Genomic DNA, 20449 nt, shown 5'->3' with positions numbered 1-20449 from the left:
TCCCGAGTAGCCACAGGCACACGCCACCACGCCTGGCTAATTTTTTTTTTTTTTTTTAATTTTTAGTAGAGACAGGTTTCTCCATGTTGGTCAGCCTGGTCTCAAACTCCCGACCTCAGGTCATCCGCCCACCTTGGCCTCCCAAAGTGCTGGGATTACATGCATGAGCCACCGCGTTCAGCAGGACTTCCAGAATTAATGTTAGTGTTTGAGTGATTCATGTGGATCTTGTTAAAATGCAGATTCTGGTTCAGTAAACGTGCGGTGGGCCTGAGGTTCTGCCTTTCTAACCAGCTCCCAGGTGATGTCCACACTGCTGGTCCACAGATCACATTTTGAGTAGCCAACCAGCCCTTAGAGATCATTTAGTTCATCAATCTTGGATGCCACTACAATCATCTGGGGAGTTTTTTTTTTTTTTTTTGAAAAGGTTGACAAGCAGATCATATTCCCCAGTAATTAGTATTATTTTCTGACCTCCATAAGTGTTGTAATGTGTGCATCTGGGATTGGGAACATCTTCCTGGGAGCTCCCCTCCCCCAAGGATCAGCTCAGGTCCCACCTGCCTGCTTTGCTTGGCGAGTTTGCCCTCGGATCCCAGTCACTGCCTGAGCAGTTCCTTCAGCATTTGTCCTGTGCTGTCTGCTCTGAGGGTCATTGCAGCATGTGTGGTTTTTCCTCTCTCACTGACCAGTGTCCAGCTCCCCGAGGGCTCGGGTTTTGGACTTGGCCATCTGCAGAGGCCAGACTTGGACACACAGTGGAGCTCAGTAAATACTTTGATGGTTGCGTATTTGTTGATTACCCTCTCTTCTTTCTGCCTTCTCCTTTCCCATGTGTTCCTCTCTGTCTCCTCTCCCCTCGCCCTTTCTCCTGTTCATCTCCTCTTCCTCTTCTTATCCTTTCCTCCTTATTGTGTGGCTGGCCCCCTTCTGCCTGTAGGATGACAACTGGGGGGAAACGACGACAGTAGTAACGGGCACCTCAGAGCACAGCATCTCCCACGATGACCTCACGCGCATCGCCAAGGACATGGAGGACAGTGTCCCTCTGGACTGCTCCCGTCACCTGGGTGTGGCGGCAGGGGCCACCCTGGCATTGCTGTCTTTCCTCACGCCGCTGGCCTTCCTGCTGCTGCCCCCACTGCTGTGGCGGGAGGAGCTGGAGCCTTGCGGGACGGCCTGCGAGGGCCTCTTCATCTCTGTGGCCTTCAAGCTGCTTATCCTGCTGCTGGGCAGCTGGGCTCTGTTCTTCCGCCGGCCCAAGGCCTCACTGCCCCGCATCTTTGTGCTGCGCGCCCTACTCATGGTGCTGGTTTTCCTGCTCGTGGTCTCCTACTGGCTCTTCTATGGTGTGCGCATCCTGGATGCTCGGGAGCGCAGCTACCAGGGCGTGGTGCAGTTCGCCGTGTCGCTGGTGGACGCCCTTCTTTTCGTGCACTACCTGGCTGTGGTCCTGCTGGAGCTGCGCCAGCTCCAGCCTCAGTTCACTCTCAAGGTCGTGCGCTCCACCGACGGCGCCAGCCGCTTCTACAACGTTGGCCATCTCAGGTACTAGCCCACGGCTGGAGAAGGGTTGGGAGGGAAAGGGCATGGGAGGATGTGGAGTGACTGCTAGGGTGGGAGGGTGTGATGGTGGGCTGGAGGTGATGGGCTTGGAGGGCTATGTGGGAGGGAATTGAGTACTTTGCACCAAGTAGGTTTTCACCAATGTTTGCTGCTTGATGGGCAAGTTCATGTACACGGTTGTGGGGCAAGATCAGTTGGGAGTTATGAACTGGGAATGAGCAGGCATTTAGAGGTAGGGAATATCAGAGGGGGATGAACCAAAGGGAAGAAATATTGCGGGGGTGCACAAACAGGGGCTTTTTGGATCCCCTTTCTAGTCCTTTCTGGGAGGCACAGCTTCTTGTGAGCACTCAGTGGCCTGTGAAGTGACCTGGCCAGAGGAGGGATCCCCAGAGAAAGAGATAAGGAGGAGAGTTCTTCAGCTCCCAGTAAACAAGCTACCCCTCGAGGCCACACAGAGTATCAGTGGCACATCCTTGGTCCTGTAGAGAATCTTGGGGGAATGCTGGATGGGGATGGGGTGATCTTTGACTGGGGACCCAGGCCCAATGCCCTTTCTCTGCTGGGCTTTGGCATGGCAGGGAGGGACTGGCAGGCCCAGCCCTGGGGAAGGCTTGGGAGCCTGGTAAGTAGACCTCAGGCCCAGAGTCGGGCTTCTTGGAAGCAGCTTGTCCCTGTCCTGTGTTCTCTCCTGCCCTGCCAACCTACCCTAATGTGTCCCTTCCCCTGTGCCCCTTGTCTGTCCCTTCTCCGCTCCCTCCTGCCATCTCCCCCACAGCATCCAGCGCGTGGCAGTGTGGATCCTGGAGAAGTATTACCATGACTTCCCTGTCTACAACCCCGCCCTCCTCAACCTGCCCAAGTCCGTCCTGGCCAAGAAAGTGTCTGGCTTCAAGGTGTATTCCCTCGGAGAGGGTGAGCAGCCCTGCTCCTCTGCCCTTCCCTGTCTCTTCCCAAGCAGGACTCCAAGTTCCCGCCTCTCTCTTACCCTTCGTCCCTTGCTTTTTCCTTTCCTTAGCGTATGTTTCAGCCGCTTCTGTTCAGTCACTTCCCTTGACTCCAGGTGGCTGAGCTGCTCATCCTACTTGCTGTCCCTTTATGCTATGGCGTGTCCCCTGATCTGGCTCCTCAGTATCTCTCATCAGCCCTGGTCTAAGCCCTTCAGCTCTTGGGGCTGCAGAACCCCCTGCACTGGGGAGGAACACCTGCAGGACTCCTGCGCTTCCAGTGCCTTCCTTTTTGCTTTCCTGTGGCCTCTCCCAGAGGTGGCCAGGAGGGTTGGGATTAGGAGGTATTGCTGGGTGGTGGGAACAGCTTCTTCTGGACATGTCAGGCTGCTGTCTCCAGAGCTCCTGGAGTGGGAAGAGAGGCCACACTCTGATGTGACCATCTCCTCTATCCTGTTCTTGTGCAGAAAACAGCACTAACAACTCCACTGGCCAGTCTCGGGCTGTGATCGCAGCGGCAGCTCGGAGGCGGGACAACAGTCACAATGAGTACTACTATGAGGAGGCTGAGCATGAGCGAAGGGTGCGCAAGAGGAGGGCCAGGTGGGTCCCTGGGGGAGAAGAGGAGGGGAGGTGCTTGTTGGGTGAATGGGGAGAGGAAGACCAAGGAACTTCTATAACTGCTGGAAATATAGAGCAATGATGACATGAGTGGGGGGTGTGTTTGTTTTCCATTGCTGCCCTAACAGATTACCATGAACTTAGCAACTGTGAAACAGCACACATTTATTATCTCCCAGTTCCATGGGTCAGGTGTAGGCTGGCTGGAGGCTGTGCTCAGGGCTCACAGGCTGAAATCAAGAGGACTCTCATCTGAGCCTATGCTTTCTCTTTCAAGCTCATTATTACGGGGAGAATTCAGTTCCTTGTCACATAGCCCCATAGGCAGTTTACAAGATGGCAGTGCACTTTTTTTCCCAGCAGAAACAGGTCTCTAACTTCTGCCACCAGCTGGAGATAACTCTGAATTTTTTTTTTTTTTTTTGGTATTTTTAGTAGAGATGGGCTTTCACTATGCTGGCCAGGCTGGTCTTGAACTCCTGACCTCATGATCCACCCGCCTCAGCCTCCCAAAGTGCTGTGATTACAGGTGTGAGCCACCACGCCCAGCCCAACTCTGATTTTTAAAGAGCTCATGTGATTAGATCAGGCCCAACAGGACAGTCTTCTTTTAAGGCCGCTAACTTGGCACATTAATTACATCTGTGGAATGTACCAAGATTGTTGTCTAATGAGGGGATGGGAGTCTGGTAGAAGTGGAGGGTATCTTTGAATTTTGCCTGCCACAGTGGGGTAGGGACCCAATAAAGGGATGTGAGCTTTACCTGCAACAGCACCGACTCAGGCTAGACTAGCCTGCCTACCAGTAGATCTTGAGGGGACTCACCAGATGGTGCTTTTGTTGCCTTCAAAAAATGAGGTTTTAGTGCCTATATTTTGGTAAATTCTTAAATGCCATCCTCGCTTCTCTCTTTCCCTATTCATATTATTACGTGAATTTAGTCAACCCTGAAGAATCTTACTTGGTGCCTACTCTGCCGGCTTCCATCTTGGTCTGTCGGGAGTTCCCTGAGGGAGGAGCAGAGTGCCTTGGACTTGACCACGCACCTGCCCTCCGCCCCATCTCCCACACCATCTCCAGGCTTCAAGGGCAAGAGGTAGCCCTTACCCTGTTCTTATATGAGGCTGGCATCCCCTGTAGTAGCACAAAGATCACCAACGCCATTTCTGTGGCATTCCAACCTATCTCTAATTGTCTTGGAAATGGCCCTCATGGGAAGGAAACCAGTGATGTCCCTACCCCTTTACCTTCTGCCCTGACCAGGTCATCCAGTCTCCTGCGCTGCCACCATCATTTTTGGCACATAGAGGACTCTTTCCTTTCCCCATTACCTTGCTTGTAACCAGGAGCAAACTTTTTCCTTTGTTTACCTGAGATAAAAGGATCTTTTCAAAGGGAATTTACTGAGAAATGTAGGGGAAGCAAGAGAATAAAGAAAGAAATGATAGACATACACAGATCCACACCTACATACCTAGAGTCCCATCTGAAATGACTCAAGTTCCTGGGTTCCTGGGTTTCTGCATAGCAGGCCTCACTTTCTTTCTTTGTCCTGTCACTTCAGGCTGGTCCTGCTCTTAGGCCAGGGTCTTTTACTTTGGTTTTTGGACTTGAAGTGCAGATAATTGAATTAATGGCTCTTTTCAGCTTCTAACATATTGGCATTATAGGGTTTTTCATGATTCTTTGTTCTGTTTTCTCTTTTCCTCCAGTTCCCACTTTCACTCCAGCCCCACATTTGAGGCATCCAGTTGAGTGTGTTTGATTTCCTTAAAACCCACATGTATCCTTGTGCAAAGTTAGTGTTAGCGTAGTGATCTTTGTTGGTGTTGGTGTGTGTGTCTGTATGCGTTTTTTTTTTTTTTTGAGACGGGGTCTTGCTCTGTCACCCAGGCTGGAGTGCAGTGGCGTGATCTTGACTCACTGCAACCTCCGCCTCCTGGGTTCAAGTAATTCTCCTGCCTCAGCCTCACCAGTAGCTGAGATTACAGATGTGTGCCACCATGCCCATCTAATTTTTGTATTTTTAGTAGAGATGGGGTTTCGCCATGTTGGCCAGGCTGGTCTCGAACTCCTGACCTCAGGTGATCTACCTGTGTCGCCCTCCCAAAGTGCTGGGATCACAGTCATGAGCCACCACGCCCGGCCATCTGTATGCTTTTAATGTAAATGGACTTCTTTTTCGTGCTTCCTCCTTAACACTGAGTTTTTGAGATTCATCCAAGCTGCCTGTACATCTAGTTTGTTGCATCTTTTTGCTGCACAGTAGTTCGTGGAATACTCCCAACATCCTATCCAATATTTGGTTTATAGTTACTTCTTTCTTTTTTCCATTTTGATGGAAAAGTAGTATTTTACTAACATTTTCATTTGCATCTCTCTAATTGCTGGCCAGTAACTACTTCGTATATTCTTTAGCCTTTCAGTCCTCTTGTGAATTTTCTGTTCACCTCCTTTGCCCTTTTTTCTCTAGGCTTCCTGCCTTTTTCTTCTTGATAGAAATTGTAGCAAATTCTTTGCATGTTCTAGATATGAATCCCTTGTTGGTTTTAGATGTGTATATTTTCCCCAGCTCCATCAGATGTCAGTTAATGTTGCCCATGCGATCATAGTTGAATAGAAATCTGTCTTTTTGATGTAGTCATATCTATTAATTGTTGACCCAGTGAAATATGATTTGGGGGTCTTATTTAAGAAGGTTTTCCTTAAAGTTGGATGGAATTCTTTGTCTTTCCTATAGCACAGTTCCTAGTTGTCTCTCTGGGGTTTGACACTAGGTTTGCCCTCTGAATCCCTGGGTTGGGCCTAATGAAATCTGTGACTGTTTACTGTTCCCAGTGGGAGAAAGGCACGATTGCCCCTGGCTTTGTATTGCTTTGGGTGAGCACAAAGGCCTGACCTCATTCAGGTGGCTGGAGTGTTGGAGCTAGGGGAGAGGGGTGGGGTGGTGGAAAGAGAGGTGGGCATCTGGCCCAGTTCCCTCCTGTCCCCTAGGCTTGTAGTGGCAGTGGAAGAGGCCTTCACTCACATTAAGCGGCTGCAGGAAGAGGAGCAGAAGAACCCCAGGGAGGTGATGGACCCCCGGGAGGCAGCCCAAGCCATCTTTGCATCCATGGCCCGTGCCATGCAGAAGTACCTTCGGACCACCAAGCAGCAACCCTACCACACCATGGAGAGCATCCTGCAGCACCTTGAATTCTGCATCACGCATGACATGACGCCCAAGGTAGGCCTGCCCTGCTGCCAGCATCCTTCCGCCTTCCCCAGCTCTTTTTCTTTCCCACATTCATTTTCCCTGATTCTCTCACTACTTTCCTCACTGTCCACCTCATTTCTCTCTCCTCATCACCTCCTCTTTATAATCTTCTCTCTCATTCCTATTCCACCTGCCCCATCTGTGTGGGGTGAAGTCTTTAGGTGGATGAGGAGAAGGGAGTCCTCAGGACCATTTTTGGGGATGGCTGAGACTTAGTTCTTATCTCTATGAGGGCTCTGGAATTACCAGATCCAAAGGCCCACCTCTACCCCCATTACCCTCTTCACCTCCACTAGCTGGTCTTGGCTTTGTGTCATTTTGAGCCATTGCCCACCCTTAACTCTATGGCCAGCTTCCAAGAATTGCTTTCCCTGAGCCACCCTTGGTGAGCAGGTAACTAAAGATGTTGCACTTTAACCTTGACACCTCTGGCTCCCTCCTGGTGCAAAAAAACAAAACCTGCTTGGCATTAATCATATAAGCTGCGTGGGAAGGAAGGAAGAATGAGGGAGGGCTTGCCCAGGTCACAGCCTGGTGCAGGGAGAAGAGCAGCAGATGGGGGTCAGGGGAGCCGAGTTCAGTCATACCTGATGAGCCACATCCCCTTGTGCACTCCAGCTTCTTCATTTATAAAATGAGGGTCTGAAGCAGATGATCTCAGGCCCCTTCCTGCTGTAACATTCTGAGGTTCTAGTTCATATGCATAGAGTGAGCTCAGGGATGTCCTTGTTGTCTTTGGAAACTATGCCCCAGGAGATGAAGGATACTGCATAGGTGACAGAGATTTTTATTCAGCCCCTTCTTTCCTCTTCAGGCCTTCTTGGAGCGATACTTGGCGGCTGGACCTACTATCCAGTACCACAAGGAACGCTGGCTGGCCAAACAGTGGACACTGGTGAGCGAGGAGCCGGTGACCAACGGGCTCAAGGATGGCATCGTTTTCCTCTTAAAACGCCAGGACTTCAGCCTGGTGGTCAGCACTAAGAAGGTCCCATTCTTCAAACTCTCTGAGGAATTTGTGGATCCCAAGTCGCACAAGTTTGTCATGAGGCTGCAGTCTGAGACCTCAGTGTGACTGTGCAACAGCAGGGGGAGTGGGAGACTCTGGGGGGCTCCTGAGGGGGTGGGAGGGGGCTTGGTTCTCAGGCCCAGCCACATTCCTGCCACCCTTCTTCTTCTTGCTCTTGTTTTTTTTTTTTTTTTTGTTTACTTGAATTAACTTACCCCCACCTTCTCTCCTTGCCTTTTCCTTATTTTACCCCATGTGAACCTGGGCCATCCTGCTGTCAACAGTACCTGGGAAGGACCCCTCTCCCCTGCCCCCAACAACTTTTGTATTACTCTAGGCCCTGCAGGAATCAGTGCCTCTCTCCCTCTTCTTTCCCTACCTAGTCTTTTCCCAGATTGCAGTCTCTCCTGAAAGGGCACAGGACCCTGCTAATTGTACCTTCCCCTCCTGAACCTCGACTCACAAACGCAAGTTCTTGTAGCATTTCTCTTCAGTGGCCCCAGCAGGGTTTCTCTGGGGCACATAGTCATGACTCCAGAGAGCCACAGTGCCAAACTCCTCCAGGGCAGCAACTAGCCCTCCTGTTCCTCACACCAGCCACAACAAACCCTGGGTTCTGGGGCAGGGATACTCCTGCCACACAGTCTGAGTTAGGAATCTCCTTGCCAGGAGCATTTGCTTCCACATATATTTAGAGCAAAGAAGGATCCCATCCTTTTCCCAGAAATCTCCACCTAATGTTTTTGGTTTGTATGGTCACATGACCATAGGCAAACAAGTGGAAACTCTCTGTGACGATTTTTCCAGGGACTTGGGGGAAGGTACCTTTGTTCCAATGTGTCTTTCCTAGGCAGTCCCTGAGGAGGAGGGCTGAATAGATCCCTGAGAGTTTGAAGAGACCCCCATCATTGACTCCTGCTCCCTGACCCTACCCTCACTTTCCTCCCTGCTCCTCCCAGTGAAGGATGGTAAGTCCTATACAGACTTAGTGGCTTGCAGACCCTGACCCAGCCCCTGTGGTCTTAGACAAATGTTTTTGTTTTTGTCATCAGCCACCCCTGTCCTGCTGTCTTCTCTCGACTCCAGAGACCTGTTGCCTCATCTCTTTTGGGGAAGAGCTGGCAGCTCCTCCTCATCCCCTGCCTTAAGTCCAGTTCTTTGCCTCAGGGGTCTGGTTTCCTTGGCCTTCCAGGGTCCCCACCCCTTTTCTCCTTGCCTGATTCTCTGAGCTCTGGGCTCCCTCTGTACTGGGTAAAGGGACAAGGATCACTGCCTTTTGTAGGTACTTCACCCCTCACCCCATTTTAGCTTCCATAGTCTTTGCACCAAATCCAAATTCTTGATAATTTAGATCTCATTTTGAGCAAAATTTGCTGGTCCTCTAATAAATCTTTTCAATATAAATCTGAGCCTTTGACTCAAACATTTTTGCCAAGGAAAATAGAATTAGGAAGTACCCATATACATCTAGCCAGGATCCACATGGAAGACCTTTCCAATGGCTGCAATGACTAGGCCATTCCTCTGAGAAACTCACAGTGTCCCTTTGTAGGCCCTTCTTTTCCCTGGAAGACTCGTTGGTACTTACCTTGCAGAGCACATCCTGGGATAAGATCCTCAGGGTCTCACCTGGGAGGCTCCCTCTCTGTGTAGTGCCAGTCCTGGGAATGATGGAGCCTAGTGATCGGGGTTTCTCCTGCTGTCCTTTCTGCAAAAGTTCACCTGTTCACCCACCACATGCCAGAGAGGGGCTCATTGGCCAACGCCTACCTTGTCCCCAAAGGGGTGGGTTGTGGAGCTCACTTAGGCATGGCCTCTGGCTGGGGCCAGGGTTACGAGATAGGCCTGTATGAAATACGTCCTGTTCTGGGGGTCTGTCTCTTTTCTTCTCTTCAAAATCCTTGTGTCAGAGGAGTCCCTTCTTAGTCACATAAATACCTCACTATCCTGGAAAACAGGGCCTGGATGGTGACCGGGGTCATTGCCTTTGGGGGCAGGATGGAGTGTGGTGTGGTCTGAGGAGCAGGTTGGGGTTGGAGAGAGGGAAAGGATTTGGGATCTTAGTTGCTGTCCTAGGTTAGGGGCAGGGGAGTGTTTATTTTAAGATCCTGCCATGTTTTTAATCACTGTGATTTTTTTTCATTCCCCTTTCCTAAAAAAAAGAATTTTCTCCTCCAACTCTCTCTCTAAGCACTAAGGGCTGTGCCTGAGAATGGTAGCATTTTGGTCTTTTGCGTCAGAACTGTGGTATCTTTGTCTTCTTTCATTGTTATTATTATTATTCTTACTATTGTTTTTTAAAATGTCAGGATGAACTGTCAGACGTATGGCCATGTGTTTGTCCTCTGCTTCTCCTCTGTGGGAAGTTGTCTCCATGCTGTAAACTGCTGTGGGGTGTGCGGCTGACTCAGTCCCTCTGAGCAGTTTCCCCACTGTGTCTGTCCCATCATGTGCTGGATCTGCTTATTCTCCTGCTGTGGGGGTGTGCCCACCTCTTACCCCCTGGACACCACAGGGCTGCTGTGGCTGGGCCTCTCCAGTACTCTCTTTTGTGTGACTCATGGCATCCTCGCCCATCCCCACCGTGCCTAGCAGGCCTTCCTTTTCACCACCTCGGAACGCTTGCCCTTCCTCCCTCCACACCAGGACGCTGTGCCTCAGTCCTTCACCTACCTCGCCACTCTGCCACTGTCCTCATTGGTCCTTTCTCCTAAACTAGTCTTTGTGCTCTCTTTGTTTTTTTTTTCTTGTTTATTTCCCTCTTGTCTCTCGTCTTTTCTTCCTCTTCCCCTCCCATTTCAGTCCTTTACTTTTCTCTTTCCCATCTCCACTCGGTATTCCAATGGCAAACCCTGATGTAAAACCTGTGATGAGACATCGGGCTCTCCGGAACTTTCTCATTTGGCACATCTTTTCCCCAGGGTTTGCACTTCTCTTCTTTCCCAGGCGAACTCCCCTGTTCCTCTGTGGTGTCTGTCAGTCTGTCTGTCTTCTCCTTCCTCTGCCCTTCCCACGGGGCAGTATCTGCTGATGGATTCAGTCCTGGTGTGTGATTGTTGTGATTTGTTCTTCTGTGCGCAAAAGAAATGGGGCTTTTTGAGTCCCTTCCAAGTGAGATTGTAAATGTAGAATTTTCCACTGTTGGATCTAGGTTTTTTTTCTTTTTTGGGGGGGGTTACAGAGCTGAGACCTTGTGCATGCATGTAGAAAATTGTAAAATGTAAATTTTTTTTAATATATAAAAAGCTTGTTTCTACAGTTTGCAGTGGATCTAAACATTATGGCAATTTTAGGGTTTTTTTCTTAAACATAGGAACTAAAACTGTACAAATTTTTTTTTATATAAAATAAAGACATTTGACTTTTGTGGGGGCATTCTGTTGCTTTCCTTTCTTTACAGGAATGGGAGCAAAAGAGGGCCAGGGGAGAATGAATATATACTCCTTGTTAGGGAGGGAATGGGCAGGAGGGGGCAGTGTGAGCCCATCATTGCTCTGCAGGCCTTCAGGGTGTGTTGGAGAGAAATGGGAAAATGAAAAAGGAAATTGCTTATTCCAAATCCTGATTCTACAGAGAGAGAAACAAGAATATGAGGACTCAACCACTTCCTGGTGTAGCTGTCAGTATAGAGAAAGAAAGATTACTTCCTGGGTCCACTCTCCTGAGCAAGTTTGTATCTGTATGGCCTCTAGGACAGGAGTGGGTTTCTAAAACGTCTTTCTAAAACAGAAAGTGCCATAGGAATTTCAGGGGATAATTGAGATTTCAGTCAATGGTGACAGCTCATCACAATCCGTTGAGACAAGTTTCTGAAGTATGTGTCTTAGTTCTAAATATGTAGAGAGCTCATTGCTCCGTTGTCACAGTAATGCATGTAAGCAGGCACTAAAATCATCCTCAAGAGATTGGGGCCCTTCTCCCAGTCTTACCTGGACCTGACCTCTGTGACTTTGGGCAAGATGCTTCACATGTAAACAGCCTACTAAGGTTAAAAACAAGCATTTCTGTATGGAGATGGCCCATTCACTAGATTTCCTCCTCTTCTCCCCTGCCTCATACTCTGCCAGGCTCTGGGGATGCAAAAGCAAGAGAGGCTCCATCCTGGAGGATGACCCAATTTACAGGGGTGACAGGCCGGGTGACCCTAGTGCAAAGCTTCATGGTGTGTTCTCAGGCAGAGTGTAGACAAACCCTGGCTGAATTCCAAGGAGCTCGGGGAGTTTCCTTCTTCAAGAAATCTAGGGAGTTTGTTTAAGGCTCAAGATGGGGGAACACCCTTACCTTGAGATTACGTTTTGTTCATCTAAGTATTCCTAGAATCGAAACCAGTTCCTCGCATATAGTTGGTGCTCAATAAAAAATTATTGAATGAATAATGAACTTAACAACTAACAATCCAATAGGGGCTCATGAAAGGGATCATGTACTTACTTCTCCCTTTAAAATTACACTCCAGTCTTTCTCATGTGAAAACAAACAAAAATACTTCCCCTTGAAACTGCATGCCCATTCTCACGGCTCTGTTCTTTTTGTAACTAGGCTTGTAGAGTAGTTTCACTTGCTGTTTTCAGTTCATTTCAGAGTCAACTTGTGACTTACATTGTGACCAAATTTCTACCTTAGCATGCCTCTGAAATTATTCTTGTTCTCAACAGTGAAGTATAGTAAACACCTTTTAAGTTTATTCTTTATTTAGTGCCGATGATGTTCCCAGCCTGATGCTAAAGTACTTTCTCTGGTAAAGATATTGGATATGGTCCTGCCCTCTCTGAGCTAACCTTGGTGGACCCTTGAGGAGCCTAGTTAACCTCAGGGACCTCCTCCTGTAATGCTGGCCCCGGGAATTCATAGATTTAAAGCCAGACCTCAATATTTGATTGATAAGATCATATTTTCTCTAGAGGTTTGCTGCAAGCAAAAGTGGTAATCCTGACCATTTGTCATGCAGCAAAGAGTATTTGTAACTTTTGTCTGAAAGGATGTGTTTTCCATGGGAGTACTTCACATAGCACTGAAGTTAGGGACCCAGCTTGGTGGATTGTCAGGGTCATGCCTGGCACTTCATGACATTATATGTGATTATATGTGATTACATACGCTGCCCATGTGTGATTTTTGTTTTTTAGCCTTTGCCTTTGAAATACAGCTGAGAGGGGGAACTGGGGGCTGGGGCTCTGGATGAGGAGACATAAAGATCTTTAGCCCAAGGTCTCACTGATTTGTTATTAGTTTTTTATTTTTTAATTTTAATTTTTTTGTTACTTTTTGTTTTTTTGTTTGTTTGGGATAGCTTAATGGCTTCTACAAATTGAAAGTCAGCTTGCTTAATGTAACCCTTGGCTTTTTTGTGCTTTAGGCATATGATAGTAATGCTCTTCCAATTGCCAGGAAGGCTGGGGTAGGGGAAAGTCAGCCTTTGGAAAACCACTGCAGCATTAGTATACACAAGGTCATGGAAGATGCTAGAGAGATCATAAGGGACCACCTACATAGTAAATCTTGGAGAATAGTCATCCCTGTCCAGTTCCCTAGTTTCTTTTTAGGCTGAGAATGGGATCCATTTCCCTTGGTACAAAGGACAGGGCAGACATGATATCCTACCTGCTCATAACAGTGAATGCCACATTTGAGTATGTAGAATAGTGGGAGAAGGTACTGGTTTAGAGTTGGGAAACCTGGCCAAGGCATTGGCTTCTCTTATTTCATCTCAGCAAGTTTTGGGGGCACACTTACTGTGTGGTAGGCATTGTGATACAAAGCTAAATAAAACATTGGCCCCCTCCCCTTGGAGCTCATGGGACTTTTACAAGATAAGTTGGGAAATTTTATTTTGTCATACGTTGTAGGCAACCCAAGGAAGTACACTGTTTTCCTGGAGGTGGTAAATACCATCTGTAAAAGGCAGACTGAAGCCAACAGTGTATGAAGGTATTGAGCCTGATATGTAAACTATTTTGATGTCGCTTCTCAAAAATAGCCATCTGTACTCTCATATCCTGTAACAGGAATGACTTTGGTTATAGGGTTATAAAAATCAGGAGTATGGCTGGGTGCAGTGGTTCACGTTTATAATCCCAGCACTTTGGGAGGCCGAGGTGGGTGGATCACCTGAGGTCAGGAGTTCCAGACTAGCCTGGCCAAGATGGTAAAACCCCGTCTCTACTAATAATACAAAAATTAGCTGGGTGTGGTGGTGCACACCTGTAATCTCAGCTACTCAGGAGGCTGAGGCAGGAGAATCACTTGAACCCAGGAGGCAGAGGTTGCAGTGAGCCAGGACTGGGCCATTGTACTCCAGCCTGGGTGACAAGAGCAAAACTCTGTCTCAAAAAAAAAAAAAAAAGAAAAAATAATTAGGAGTATGAGGTCTTCAGTTGTGTCTTGTCCCTTCTTGCTTTTGGGCACAATTAGGTCATGCTGTTGCTTCACTTAGGGTAAGTATGTGGTTAAAAGTGAAACTGGATTTTTAGGATTTTTAGGGCAGTGGAACTACTGTGTATGTGCTATAAATGTGGATACTTGGCATTATAAATTTTTCCAAACCCATAGGATATACAGTACCAGTAGTGAAGTCTAATGTAAATTATGAGCTTTGAGTGATGCATTTTAACAAATGTACCACTCTGGTGGGGGATATTGATAATGGGAGAGTCCATGCAAGTGTGGGGGCAGGGCATGTATAAAAAAATCCCTGTACCTTCCACTCAATTTTCGCATGAAACTAAAACTACTCTAAAAAGTCTTTTACATTTGAGGTCAGGAGTTCGAGACCAGCCTGGCCAACATGGTGAAACCCTGTCTCTACTATAAACACAAAAATTATTTTGGTAGAATGTGCCTGTAATTCCAGGAACTCGGGAGGTCAAGGCATGAGAATTGTTTGAACCCGGGAGGTGGAGGCTGCAGTGAGCTGAGATTGTGCCACTGCACTCCAGCCCGGGCAACAGAGCAAGACTCCATCTCAAAAACAAATAAATAAATACAAACAAACAAACTCTATTTTAAAAAAACCTGACTAAGAAGACATCAAGCACAACTTTACCTAGTTCTAGATACTGCTCTAGTAATAGAAGTGATAGTATTGTAGGTACTTGTGATGCAGGGGGCAAAAAGTGCAGGTGTGTGCTATTTCTCTTGAATCCCTTAACAGTGTCACTCTGGAGCTTGGAAATCTGCTAAAGACCACTGAAGAGGAAGCTGAAGCTCTGTTGGTCCATCAATAATACTGGGACAACCAAAAATTTGCATGAGGGGACTTAAATGAGTCAGGAAACATGTGATTTAACTTAGTGAAGATTTTCGCTCCTTTCAAGTTCCTGTTAATGTTAGTTCTCTTTGACATACGAATGTGTGATTTTAGGGTGGCGTTGGCTGGGATGGTTTTTACTGTAATAAAGAACACTTGTTGAAAGACTTCTTGTCTTCTGCTAGTTTACTTATATCTTAACACAGTACCTCCGGCCTCAAAGATGGAATCCAGTTAAAGTGAAAGCAGAGCCAAACCATATGCAGGGAAAACTGACCTTGTAGATTTCATTTTCAGTGACTGGTACGAGATTGTGTACTTCTGATTTGGAGCATATTGAAGAATTCGATGCTGGGCAAACTTTTTCCTGTAATTGAAATGTTCATCGGGTTTTTACTCTGTCTTGAAATAGGTCCCCAAAATAGAGTTTTTCAAACTTCAGTGGTACATATAGCAAGTGTACAAATCACTTGAGGATTATGTGAAATACAGATCCTGATTCAACAGGTCTGGGGTAGGGTCTGAGTTTCTTCATTTTGAACAGGTGCCCAGGTGTCTTAGTCAGCTCAGGCTGCCATAACAAAATACCATAGACTGACTGAGTGGCTTAAAATCCAGAAGTTTACTCCTCATAGTTCTTAAGGCTGGAAGTTCTAGATCAGGCTGGCAAGCATGGTTTGGATCTGATGAGGGATCTCTTCTTGGCTTATAAGATGCTGCCTTCTTGCTGTGCCCTCACATGGCAGAGAGAGAGAGAGAGACAGACAGTGAGAGAGCCAGGTTTCTTACGTCTCTTCTTGTAAGGGCACGAATTCCATCACAAGGGCCCTAGTCTCATAACCTCATCTAAATCTAATTACCTCCCAAAGGCCGCATCTCCAAATAGCATCAAACTGGGGGTTAGGCTTCAACATATGCGTCCCGGGGCAACACAGTATTAAGCACCAGGTGCTGCTGCTGCTGTTCTACAGACCTTATTTTGAGTAGCAAGGCCCTAAAAGAAGCTTAATATACCCCTGACAATTTGAGAGTCCTAAACATGCCTTACTTAACTCTAAGATAATTGATGCAAGAGATCAAAATTGTTAAGAGGTCTAAATTTTATGAATGTAATAAATAGTTTGGTAAAGTCATTGTTGCTCATGCTATAAAATTGCACCACCTGTATCAAATTGTGATTTTATGAGAATCTTAAATGATATGTTGCGAGATAGGCCTTATGTGTGGAGTTTATACAAAAGCAGTTCAGTAGGCAACTTCATTGATCCAATGAGACATTTAAAATGACACAAAAAAGAGCCAAGATGAGATCTTATCACTAAAGGCCACAGAAATTAAAGGAGCAGTTTACAATATAAATTATCTTTGGCTGGAATTTTTTTTTTGCCAACGTGACTGTATTAGTCCATTCTCATGCTGCTATGAAGAAATACCCAAAACTGGTTTAATTGACTCAGTTTCTCATGGCTAGAGAGGCCTCAGGAAACTTACAATTCTGGTGGAAGGGGAAGCAAACACATCCTTCTTCATTTGGCTGAGAGAGAAGAGAATGAGAACCAAAAACTGCCAGTCTCTTTGCATTGCAAGAGTGACATTTACTTCAGTTCTTAACAAGTTCCTCATCTCCATTTGAGACCACCTCAGCCTGGACTTCATTGTTCATATCACTATCAGCATTTTGGTCAAAGCCATTCAACAAGTCTCTAGGAACTTCCAACCTTTCCCACATTTTCCTGTCTTCTAAGCCCTCCAAGTCTCTAGGAAGTTCCAAACTTTCCTGTATTCTTCTGAGCCCTCCAAACTGTTTTAACTTCTGCCTGCTACCCAGTTCCAAAGTCACTTCCACATAACTGGATATCCTTATAGCAGTACCCCACTCTCTGTGGTACCAATTTTCTGTATTAGTCTGTTTTCATGCTGCTATGAAGATATACCCAAGACTGGATAATTTATGAAGAAAAGAGGTTTAATTGACTCACAGTTCCTCATGACTAGGGAAGCCTCAGGAAACTTACAATCATGGCAGAAGGCAAAACAGGCATGTTTTACATGGCAGCAGGTGAGAGAAGTGAGTGCCAGCTGAAGGGGGTGGCCCCTTATCAAACCATCAGATCTTGTGAGAACTCACTATCATGAGAACAGCATGATGGCAATCACCACCATGATTCAATTATCTCCATCTGGTCCCTCCCATGACACATGAGGATTATGGGAACTACAATTTAAGATGAAATTTGGGTGGGGACACAGCCAAACCATATCAATGACCAATAGAACAGAGGAAATTCATGAGTTTTACCATGTTGAGATAGCATGATAAGATGACTTAATATACTTCAATATTTGCATTAATTTCTATGGGTATAGAATGAAAGTGTGAATCTTGAATATCTGAGACAGGTCTCCGTTAATTTAGAAACTTTATTTTTCCAAGGTTGAGGACACACACCCATGACACAGCCTCAGGAGGTCCTGATGACATGTGCCCAAGGTGGTCAGAGCACAGTTTGGTTTTATACATTTTAGGGAGAGATGAGATATTAATTAACATACGTAAGATGAACATTGGTTTGGTCTGGAAAAGGCAGGACAACTTGAAGCAGAGGTGGGACAACTCGAAGTGAGGAAGGGGCTTCCAGGACATAGGTAGATAAGAGACAAACGGTTGCATTCTTTTGAGTTTCTGATTACCCTCTCCAAAGGAGGCAACCATACATGCATTTATCTCAGTGAGTAGAAGGGTGACTTTGAAGAGAATGGGAGGCAGGTTTGCCCTAAGCAGTTCCTTGGTTGACTTTTCCATTTAGCTTAGTGATTTTGGGGCCCCAAGATTCATTTTCCTTTCACAAAAGTAACATCATATTTCAATAATTGTAGGTAGCATCATATATCAATAATTTAGAAATATCTTCTCAAGTTTCTTTGCCCAAGTCTTGGTCACTGCACAAAGTTCAAGATCTTGACAATCTTGTAGTTAAATGTTGCTGGAAGCTGTCTTATCTGTGTTTAGTGTTTTTCACTCATTCTGTCATTTAACCAATATTTGTTAAGCACCTTCTATGTGCCAGGAACTATGCTAGGTATTGGTGGCATGGCAATGAATAACACAGATATAGTCTTTGTTCTCAGATAGTAATCACTTAATTTCAAAGGTGATGAATGTAGTGATGAAGTATAGGGGACTATGGGATCTTACAGTAGGAACCTGACCAAGGTTGTCAGGAAAGGTTTCCTTGAAATAAAGGATGGGGCACAAAATCTTTTTGACTAGGAAGAGCTTCCTCATTCTCTTCAATAACCAAACTCTATACAAGTAATTGCTGTCTAAAAATTGAGTGTCGAAATAATTGGACCTTAGAAGTTGTCAAAATATTTCTTGAGAAGGCTGGCAAGGATGTGTAGCAAGGAGAATACTTGTGCACTGTTGGTGGGAATGTCAATTAGTACAGTCACTATAGAGAACAGTATGGAGGTTCCTCAAATAACTAAAAACAGAACTACTATATGATCCAACAATCCCACTGCTGGGTGTATGCCCACAAGAAAGGAAATCAGTATATTGAAGAGATAACTGCACTCCCATGTTTATGGCAGTACTATTTATGATAGCCAAGATACGGAAGCAACCTAAATGTCCATCAATGGAAGAATGCATAAAGGAAATGTGATACAAATATACAATGGAATTCTGTTATTTATAACAACATGGATGGAACTGGAGGACATTATATTAAATAAAACAAGCCAGTCACAAAAAGACAAATATCGCATGTACTCATTCACATATGGGAGCTAAAAAAAAACTGAAGTCATGGAGATAGAGACTAGAATGATGGTTACCAGAAGCTGGGGAGAATAGAAGGTACAGGGGGATTAAAAGGGAATGGTTAATGGATACAACAATACAGTTAAATAGAATGAATAAGTTGTAGTAGTTGGTAGCACAACAGGGTGACTGTAGTTAACAACAATTTATTGTATATTTAAAAATAACTAAAATAGTTGAATTGGAATGTTCCTAACACAAAGAAATGATGATGAATAAATGCTTGAAATGATGAATACCCCAATTACCATGATTTGATCTTTACATACTATATGCCTGTATAAAAGCATCATATGTGCTCTATAAATATGTACAACTATTATGTAGCCATATAACTAAAAATAAAAATGAATTGCTGAACAACTAAGGGACTGTTATTTTACTAAGACTCAGTGACGGCAACTGGAGTAAAAGTTACAAATGAATCTTTTGTTTTAAGAATAAAATCAAAAGGTGCGGTGGCGCGAGTTGGACTGTGAAGAAAGAAACATGGCGGCCGCGACGTTTACTTCGAAATTGTACTCCCTGCTGTTCCGCAGGACCTCCACCTTCGCCCTCACCATCGTCGTGGGCATTGTGTTCTTCGAGCGCCCCTTCGATCAAGGCGCGGAGGCGATCTACGACCACGTCAACGAGGGGAAACTGTGGAAACACATCAAGCACAAGTATGAGAACAAGTAGTTCCTTGAAGGCCCCCATCCAGGCCAGAAGGACCAGGTCCACCCAGCAGCTGTTTGCCCAGAGCTGGAGGCTGAGCTTGAAGATGATGCTCAAGTTACTCTTCATGGACCACCGTTCGCCATTGGCAAGAAACGGCTTTACTTACAAAACAGACTCTTTACCTTCTGCTGTGTTTGAAGTATGTTTAGTCAGCATGCTCAGGAAATAAATCTGAATTGCCCTTGAAAAAAAAAAAAGAATAAAATCAAAGACAGGGAGAAGAATTGGAACATCTAATATACCCTGTGTATATGTACACATAATTGCTTGACACTAAAGAGAAGAGCACCTTTGCGGAGCCCCTCATGCTTATACCACAGAACCCATACCTGGTACTCGCTATTTCTCAGCTGCCATGGTTCTTTCTGAGGGCAGCGTCTTGCCAAAGCTTATCAACAGTTCCTGAAATAGTATTTACTATTTGAGGAGAGCTCTGAGTTAAGCATTTTCAGTTCAGATGTTGTTTTCCCCTTGAATTTTCAACAAACCACGTGGAACCTCTGCTTCCCCAGATTCCTGATATGGTGCCATATTGTGGCCAAAGAGATGCCCAAGAAGGCCTGTTTGCTTCAGATAGTACCTCACAGAGTGTCAATATCTTAGGAGGTCGTTACTGGTCCAGACATTCTGTCTTCATTAATTAATTAAAGGGAAATAACATTCTGGAAATGGAATAAAACCAGCCATACATATAAAAGAGCAATTATAAATAAGAATGTTAATTTATCAATCTACAACAACTGATAGATCTAGTTTGAGAACTGGAGTTGGTAATTTGTACAGGTATATTCCTGATGGGACAGTTCAAATTGATAAATTAGCATTTGTCTATTATGTGTAGAACCATACAAGAGGAATTGGAAATTCTGAAGGACATCATTAAATGTTGCAGTACTTCAGTCCCCTTTTCTCTTTTCTACATACTACCCATGGGTATCCTCATCTCATCCCAAGTCTTTAAATACCATCTGTGTACCAGGTAGCACAGCATAGTAGTAATGAACGTGGGCTCTGGGGTCAACCTGCCTGGGTTTTTCTTCTGGTTTTGCTCCCAGTAGCTATGTGGCCTTGGGGAAATTTTCTGTTTCTTCATCTTTAAAATAAAGACAATAACACAGTGCCAACCTCACAGGGATGTTGGGAGTGCAACTGAGAAAATATTCATAAACTGCTTTGATATGCCTGGCATGTAGTAAGTACCCAATAAACGTTAGTTATATACCAAGTACTCCCAAATCTCTATTTCTTGCCCTG

The 20449-nt window shown here is 45.6% G+C and overlaps 1 protein-coding gene and 1 pseudogene across 2 annotated transcripts in view; both read left to right on the top strand.

The window, feature by feature from the left end:
* VANGL2 (VANGL planar cell polarity protein 2) overlaps positions 1-10776 on the top strand; it is a 28183-nt gene extending 17407 nt beyond the window's left edge. The window contains exons 4-8 of the mRNA XM_011957638.1: positions 944-1551; positions 2348-2484; positions 2984-3119; positions 6133-6364; positions 7209-10776. Of these exons, the coding sequence (XP_011813028.1) occupies positions 944-1551; positions 2348-2484; positions 2984-3119; positions 6133-6364; positions 7209-7469 (1374 nt within the window). The 3' untranslated portion in view covers positions 7470-10776. The remainder of the gene's footprint in view (positions 1-943; positions 1552-2347; positions 2485-2983; positions 3120-6132; positions 6365-7208) is intronic.
* An 8157-nt stretch (positions 10777-18933) lies between these two features.
* LOC105522965 lies at positions 18934-19392 on the top strand (annotated as a pseudogene). The gene has a single exon (XR_001003516.1). The product of XR_001003516.1 is annotated as a cytochrome b-c1 complex subunit 9 pseudogene (transcript).
* Positions 19393-20449: the final 1057 nt, after the last annotated feature.

The sequence above is a fragment of the Colobus angolensis genome, unplaced genomic scaffold (genome assembly GCF_000951035.1).
Source record: "Colobus angolensis palliatus isolate OR3802 unplaced genomic scaffold, Cang.pa_1.0 Scaffold447, whole genome shotgun sequence".
Taxonomy (NCBI): domain Eukaryota; kingdom Metazoa; phylum Chordata; class Mammalia; order Primates; family Cercopithecidae; genus Colobus; species Colobus angolensis.
This window is presented reverse-complemented; position numbering and strand designations above follow the sequence as displayed.